The following is a 7,048-nucleotide window of genomic DNA, read 5'->3' as shown; positions in this document are numbered from 1 at the left end:
CTGTTTTCAATTCAAGAGAAACTTTTTTTACCATCATGATATTTTGGCAGTACATTTTAATATTAGCCTACCAATGAGCAATCAGAACTGATATGCAACAATTAAACAAAATAAGAGCTGAACGACATAAAAAATATTGATTTTCCTAAAAGGGAGCAGCTCCGAACTACTCCCCTCCGTTTCATAATATAAGTCTTAGATTCCACTAGAGGACTAAATACGGATGTATATAGACATACTTTAGAGTGTAGATTCACTCATTTTGCTCCGTATGTAGTCCCCTAGTGAAATCGCTTAAAAGACTTATATTTAGGAACAGAGGGAGTACTTACTAGCCAATAATGCTGACACGTACAGGCGTACTGGGTAAATTTTTCATTCTTTCTTGCTCCTCTTCATTTTCTAAGTTATGTACAGGTTTCACGGCAGACCAAAAAATTTGTCAAAGAAAAATGAAGAGTAAAACCCAAACTCACTATTACATTACATCAAACTATAAAGGAAAAAGGGCTGGCGTCTATTTACAGTTCAATCTAAAATATATAATGGAAAACCATGCAAAAAAGTTCTTCTAGTGTGCCAATCAGCACTCGATGCAGACTAGTCAAATGCTGTACATTTGTCTTACTCATACTGAAGGCCTGCTTCTGCAATGACAAAAAATATGGAGCATTAGATTGTTGAAGCCAAGTTAGAAATAGATAAACAGAAGCTTCCGGTTAGGTTCAACATGTGTTTACAATGAAATTTAACCGCATATCAAATGTTTATTTCGTGCCAAAACTATTATTAAAATAGAATTTGTACTACCAGAATCAAAAGTTTGTAACATTCAGGTGCATAAGCTTCATTGTACTAAAGTTGAGACAGTTATTTTGGAATGGAGGGAGTATCAAGTATCAAGTGTATAAAGGCAATATATCATTTATTCAAGTTAAGTATTCCGTATTTACCTGTCTTCTGCTGTAAGAAGCTCTTCCTGATTTCTCCATGCATAAAAACAGGAGAAGATAATTTCTGCAGTAGCTTCTGTACACAAAAAACTTCAACGCCTTTCCCTTCTATCTAAGTGACAAAACCTATTATAACAGCTATCAATTTTAAGTGACTAGTCCGAGAGTATGTCCTCCAATTCAGGAATGTCCGGTCCAGCAATACGGGCGTAATCTGGATCAGTCTCATTTGATGAATCCCCTCCCAAGGGTGTATTCTCTCCATAGTCCAAATCGCTCCAGTCGAACTCCGCATCACTGGTATGATTCCCGGCAGCCTCACCAGCACGATTACTTAGGTATGGCTTAGTATGTCCAGTTCTTCTCTTTGTCCTTGCACAAATGCAGTCCATAGGGTGCTCGTGAAATTCACCTTTTCCCGGTTTAATCTCATTTGGCTCACCCATGAACCCCTTTTGGTACATCTGAACTTTGGATGCAAATGTGTCCCAACTCATGCTGGTTCGATTAAGGAAGAGTGAGGAGAGCTTCTTAGAATTGGGCCTTATGGTCCTCTTGTGCCCAAAGTATCTCCTGAAATAGAAATTTTTTCAATCAATCTACTTACCTTTAGAGGGTATTTGAATATGCAGGCAACAATAGGTACTGTACAAAAACGTACTGCTATTCAAATTATTGTAGAACTGCACAGAAGAGATTACCTTCGTCCAGCCAACATTCTTGCCATGTTGCCATTGTTATTTGTCACAAAAACATCGCTGCTATCACACACGACATAATCAAGGGCGGCCATCCGAGACAAGAATGGCAAGAAAGGTGCTAGCTCCTCCTTGCTTGATAGAGTCTCTTTCGAGTGGAAGTTTGGGAAGAGCGCTTTCAGAGGGGCTAATGTCTCCTCTCCTCCATATACATCCCCCGACGCAACATATAGGTGGACGTCCTTCCCAAAACCCAATGCCCTGAGCATGAAGCCAACTTCTTCTGGTGTTAGAGGGCATTTGCCATGTCGGCGTTCTCTGTCAGGGTTGCTTTCCTGCACATAAGTTTAAGCGTGACTGTAAGAAACTGAAAGGGCCAGACTGTAATAACCATGAATGAAGAATGGTCTCTTACGTGCAGTGTATTCCACCTCTTTCGTATTGCACCTAGTTCACTTCTCTCAATTTCGCCACCCCCAAAGTAGCATCCCGAGAAGGCGAGCATGTCAGGCTCAAATCTGTCATAGGTTATGTGGTGAAGAAAATTCGCTTGTACTGCGTCACAAACTCAAAAATTTATTTGAAAGAAATATTACCTTAGGTGAAGAGCAATGAAGCGTCCACTTTTGGCTTTCATTCTCTGGACAAGTAATCGTCCCATTTCGAGAATTGGATCTGTGAACTTTAGTGCATGATAATTGACCCTACACCTCAGCTTTTGAAGATCAGTCTCCAACCTGTTGGAAACCCGGTAGTCAAATTTTGTTAGTTGAACAACCTGCATGGGTAGAAATGCAAGAAACATGTCAGAATTGAGCATTTTCAGCCTGAAGTTCTGAACATAAGAAATGTGTCATGTTGACAATCTGTGGTTACATGTTTCTTTAGAAGGGCAGGTAGTACTCGATTCTCATAGCATTTTGGAGTACACTTTCTAGGTACACGCATCTTATATGGAGATGGTGTTTTCCCGTTTCTATCAGGTACTTGTCGTATGATCTTTACATCATTTGCGAGCGAGGATATGAATGAGTCAGCATCAAATATCTCCTCAAAATCACTGCAATACAGAACACCAAATTAGCACATGGTACTTTGCCAGAACAACCAACAGAGGGTAACGATTGTTACCTTGCGTCTTTCCAGAAAGATGCCTGATCAAGCTTTGGAATGACAAGTGTTGCATTCAGAATGCGCGCTGCAACAACGGCGTCTATGATCTGAAAATCAGATGAACAGAAGAGTTTTCGTGTCATTTATTGAATTTCATCACTTATCTAAAGATGGGGAAAATTATCATGAAAAACTACTGATGTTGGAACATTAGAATTTCATCACTCTGTATAGCAAGAAGACACGAGTCTGAGCACAAACAGAGATAATCGATTATCCGGATAGCCGTTCACAGTGATGGCTCATACTAATTGGTCAAGAAACACACGCTATGATCTCAAACTGAAAGTTGTTCGGATTGATAACTCATACTAATAGGTCAAGAAATACACACTATGATCTCGAGCAGGAAGTAGTTCAGATTAATAACAGATACTAATAGGTCAAGAAACACACGCTGTGATCTCGAACTGGAAGTTGCTCAGATTAATAACTCACACTAATAGGTCAGGAAACACACGCTACCATCTCGAACTGGAAGCTGTTCAGATTACTCAAGATCAGAATTGGCAAGCGTTTCCTACGGTATAGGGTGGTTGTATATGACAGCTAATACTAACAAGAAAGGACTAAATACACAGGCGCAGTCATGCAGGGCTTCCAAAAGTAGTTGGAGCATACCAAGAAAAGCACGGATGCAGCCAAAGGCGTCAACAAGTTGTTGGAGTAAATTGACCAGGGCTATACATCATAGAGGCTTACAATTGAAGAAAACTGACATTATTGTACTAGCATCACATGCCCAAGATCATCATTGCGAAGCCTAGACTGACATCAGACCACTAGCACAGTAATTCAGGTAGGTTATGCATACATGGAAATTACGAGGTAATTTAACTGCAATATATATTCACACTGTTGGATGGACCAAGCGAAGCAAGAAGACAAGAATTCGATGGGACAAGCCAGCAACCAGTATGGCAGCACGTACTCACCCCTGTTCGCTGCTGGTTCAGGCCCCCGCTGGTGGCGATCATCAGATAGCGATTCGATTCGGTGACAGCCTTGGCATCTGCTGAAGGGGAACTTTTACTGTTAGCGAGCAGTCAAACTCAAGCACGAGCAATGGCAATGCCAATCTTCTTCTGAAGCAAAACAACCCGTGCACGAAAGGAAAACGGAATTGGTGCAAGCAACGCGCGTAGGCGTACCGGCGAAGTCATTGGTGGCGTCGCTGCAGCCGACGAAGTGGTGCGCCGTCTTGGACGCCCAGAGCTCCTCCCCCAGCCTGCTCCCGCCACTCTGAAAAGAAAACCCGGAACCGGTTAACCAGAGCCGAATCCGCCGCTCGATTTCACCGGGTTTAAGCGCGAGGAACGGGGAAGGCGGGCGCGGGGCTATCCACTCACCGGAACGGTGAAATCGACGGTGCCGACGAGATTCCTGCGCAACTCGGCCGGTTTGTTCAACTGCTCCGCGAAACAAAAGGGAGGGGGGGTGAGGGAGGGAAAACAGCAAACAGAATCGGCATTAAGGCAGGAAGCGAGCGAGAATCGGAGCGCATTGCATGGACCCGGCGGCGACCCCCGTCGCCGCAAAGTCGCGGCTTTTGCTGGGAGGGGAGGGGAGAGCGTACCAGGAACGGCGGGTTGGGGCGCCGGACGCCGCCGCCGCCCCCGAGCGGCGGCGAGAGGAAGCAGTGGAACGCGACGACGACGAGCAGCAGCCCCGCCGCCGTGAACGCCGCCGCGGCCGGCGCCACCGAGGGCACCACCCAGCGGCCGTGGTGCTGCCCGCGCCGCCGCCTCGACCCCATGCGGCGCTCCTCCTCTCACGCACGCGCGCGCGCACGCCTTGTTCTCTTCCCGCTCCGGTCCTCCTGGGCTTGGTGATCGAGCGTGCGCTCGCTTGGAAGCGTGCGGGTTTTGGACTGGCGGCGGCAGGGATGGGAGGGAAGCGGGCGGAGGCGGAGGGAAGTCCGGGCTTTTGTTAGTTGGGTGGCAACATTTGGCGAGAGAGCAGGTAGAAAACGATGAGACGGCCGGCAGGAGAAGCGACTCCTGACTCCTGACTAGTAGCGGGCCGGCTACAGGGAGATCAATCATATATATCGCGAAAGCAAAGGGGCTACTGGTAAATAAATACTCCCTCCCTCCGTATCTAAACAAATAATTCAAGTAGATAATACTAGTGGGTCAGTAAAAAAAATGGAGGATCAGAGCGAATCTCCGCACACTAACCGCTTTTAATTCCGTTTGGCCGTTCAGATTATATATTACTAGTACTAGTAGTACTTTGTAATATAAAAGCAGGTTTGGCTTTTAATAATGCAGATCTGGGTGGCGCCTCGTGCTTCTCTGTACATGCGTGTCTCCTACCTAGCGAGGAGCATGGTGGTAATGGTGTCCGGTGGGCAGGCGATTAGTGGTAGTAATTTCCGCAAATCTGAGGGTGGCATCCGCAGAAACGCCACATAATGGCCAGATTACTGAGATTATTAAGCCGGCGTACATTATTTATACGGGAGTGGTACCGTCCAGCGACGCGAGGACGGCTCCCCTGTGACTGTGAGTGAATCCCAATAATTTATAGGCCTCATTGAATGCACAGTCCACCCTTCTGGTGCGTGGCTGCGTGCTAGTAATTCATTGCGATTTGCTATAGTAATTGTGATTATAAGGTGGTGCATCCTTGTGCGTACGTGACAGCCCCGCTTCATGTACGTTCCAGTTCAAACAGTCACACGCGCCGCTGCCGCGATTTTTTTTTTGTTTTTCCATCCCAACAGCCAACGAGAGCGTCGCGATGCAACGTGCACGTAGCCGGCTTTCTTTTCGTTAATTAATCTCTGTCGCGTCAAAAGGGATGGATGGATGGTGCAGGAGCGACGTCGCGCATGCAGGAGCAGTCCACGTGATGGTTGGCTTGGCTGTAGTGCTGCTTTGGACGATCCGACCCTACCACTGTTTTATATAAACCAAAATACTTACTACTAGGATAAAACTGGCTTCGAGAGAGAAAGAAATTGTTTTCCGGAAGAGAGGTATCCAGTTTTTTTTTTTTTTAGGCAAAGAGAGATATCCAGCTGCCTTGCATCCACTACTCCCTCCCTCTCTTTTAGGCCTCCAAAAGTGAGAGTAAACCCTGGATGGGTAAAGGTTAGTTTAGACGATCTGCATGTGATTTGGGTGCTGGCTTGCACGGAGGAAAATGTTTGTTGCACTTGCACGCAAGTGGGGCGGAGGTGGGGGCTACGTACGCCTAATAACAAACTCGACGCAACAACACAATCATGGGTTGATGGGTGGGTTAGAAGAAAAGTCCCCATCACACGCTACTGGCCCCAATCCATCAGCTCATGAGGCTTTGTGTTTCCCCTTCAGTATTCTGTATATATACTATACTGACCAATAATTGACTTGGACAAAAGCCTCTTTAGCCTTTGCTGATCTATCTATCAATGGTATTCTCGCCTGTTCCCCTAAAATATACAGGTAGGAGTGTATGGGTTTTGTCTGCTTACTTATGTGTCTTGTAAACGCATCCCGTTGTTGCTAATCTTCATTCGGGTAGAATTGCAGCAACTCATAGAGTTTTTCAGTTAGAGTTGCATGCGACACCCTGCTAGTTCCGTCACTGACTCGCTGTTTTCTTCTTCTTCTAGATGATGATGTTGAACAGCACTCCAACGACCTGCATGCATGCGCGCGCGTATCGCTCCTGGCTCGCCCACGACCGAGCCCAGTCCGCGCTCGTTATCGCATGCGCCGGATACGCTGCCTCACTACCCACTTCCCCTCCTTCTAGCTCGGGTTAGTTAATCCTCTCTCCCTTGTACATGTATAAGTACCCTGTATGTTAATGAGAATCGGTGTGCAGCAAATCCTTCTCTCTCTCGCTTTACATGGTATCAAACGCTCAGCCTTGATCGTCTTCGCTTCCGCATCTCTCCTCACCGGCCATGGCCTCGCCGCTCTCCGCCGCCTCCGGTGAACTCAACCCCTTCGGTTTTGAGCCTGTCAACCCCAACTCTCTCCGTCTGCTCCACATCCAGGACCACGTTTCGGTCACCCTCGACCTCCACACCCCGTCGTTCTCCACCTGGCGCACTTACTTCTCCCTCACCTTCCGCGAGTTCGGCATCCGCGATCATGTGGACGGCACGGTGGATGCCCTCGCCATGATCGGCGACAAGCAGTGGCTGTCGATTGACGCCACCATTGTCAAGTGGCTCTACCGGACGGTGAGCCGCGAGATCCTCTCGCAGGTCATCCGCTACAACGA

The 7,048-nt window shown here is 46.8% G+C and overlaps 1 protein-coding gene across 3 annotated transcripts; it reads right to left on the bottom strand.

Annotated features, from left to right (window-relative positions):
* Positions 1–360: 360 nt before the first annotated feature.
* Positions 361–4,853, bottom strand: LOC123427505 (O-fucosyltransferase 6-like). 3 transcript variants are annotated; one of them, XM_045111573.1, is made up of 11 exons: positions 4,401–4,853; positions 4,174–4,233; positions 3,976–4,066; positions 3,760–3,839; positions 2,783–2,871; positions 2,528–2,711; positions 2,248–2,429; positions 2,067–2,169; positions 1,655–1,986; positions 954–1,526; positions 361–647 (listed from the first exon to the last, which is right to left on the bottom strand). In XM_045111573.1, exons 1-10 carry the CDS (start codon positions 4,578–4,580, stop codon positions 1,109–1,111), a joined length of 1,719 nt encoding a protein of 572 aa, XP_044967508.1. In that variant the 5' UTR covers positions 4,581–4,853; the 3' UTR covers positions 361–647; positions 954–1,108. The 3 variants fall into 3 exon arrangements, with proteins under 3 accessions (XP_044967508.1, XP_044967510.1, XP_044967509.1); XM_045111575.1 differs by having other exon boundaries at positions 3,760–3,836; XM_045111574.1 differs by lacking the exon at positions 361–647 and having other exon boundaries at positions 949–1,526.
* Positions 4,854–7,048: the final 2,195 nt, after the last annotated feature.

This window comes from Hordeum vulgare, chromosome 2H (genome assembly GCF_904849725.1).
Source record: "Hordeum vulgare subsp. vulgare chromosome 2H, MorexV3_pseudomolecules_assembly, whole genome shotgun sequence".
Lineage (NCBI taxonomy): Eukaryota > Viridiplantae > Streptophyta > Magnoliopsida > Poales > Poaceae > Hordeum > Hordeum vulgare.
The sequence above is the reverse complement of the archived record's forward strand: the minus strand, read 5'-3'. Positions and strand labels throughout refer to the sequence as shown.

Excerpts from the sequence above, each read along its gene's own strand:
- LOC123427505 (XM_045111573.1), bottom strand. The coding sequence starts at position 4,580 with ATGGGGTCGAGGCGGCGGCGCGGGCAGCACCACGGCCGCTGGGTGGTG. Across the intron at positions 2,430-2,527 it reads CTGCCCTTCTAAAGAAACAT|GTTGTTCAACTAACAAAATT; the intron begins GTAACCACAGAT and ends CTACCCATGCAG. Across the intron at positions 1,987-2,066 it reads AGAGGTGGAATACACTGCAC|GAAAGCAACCCTGACAGAGA; the intron begins GTAAGAGACCAT and ends ACTTATGTGCAG.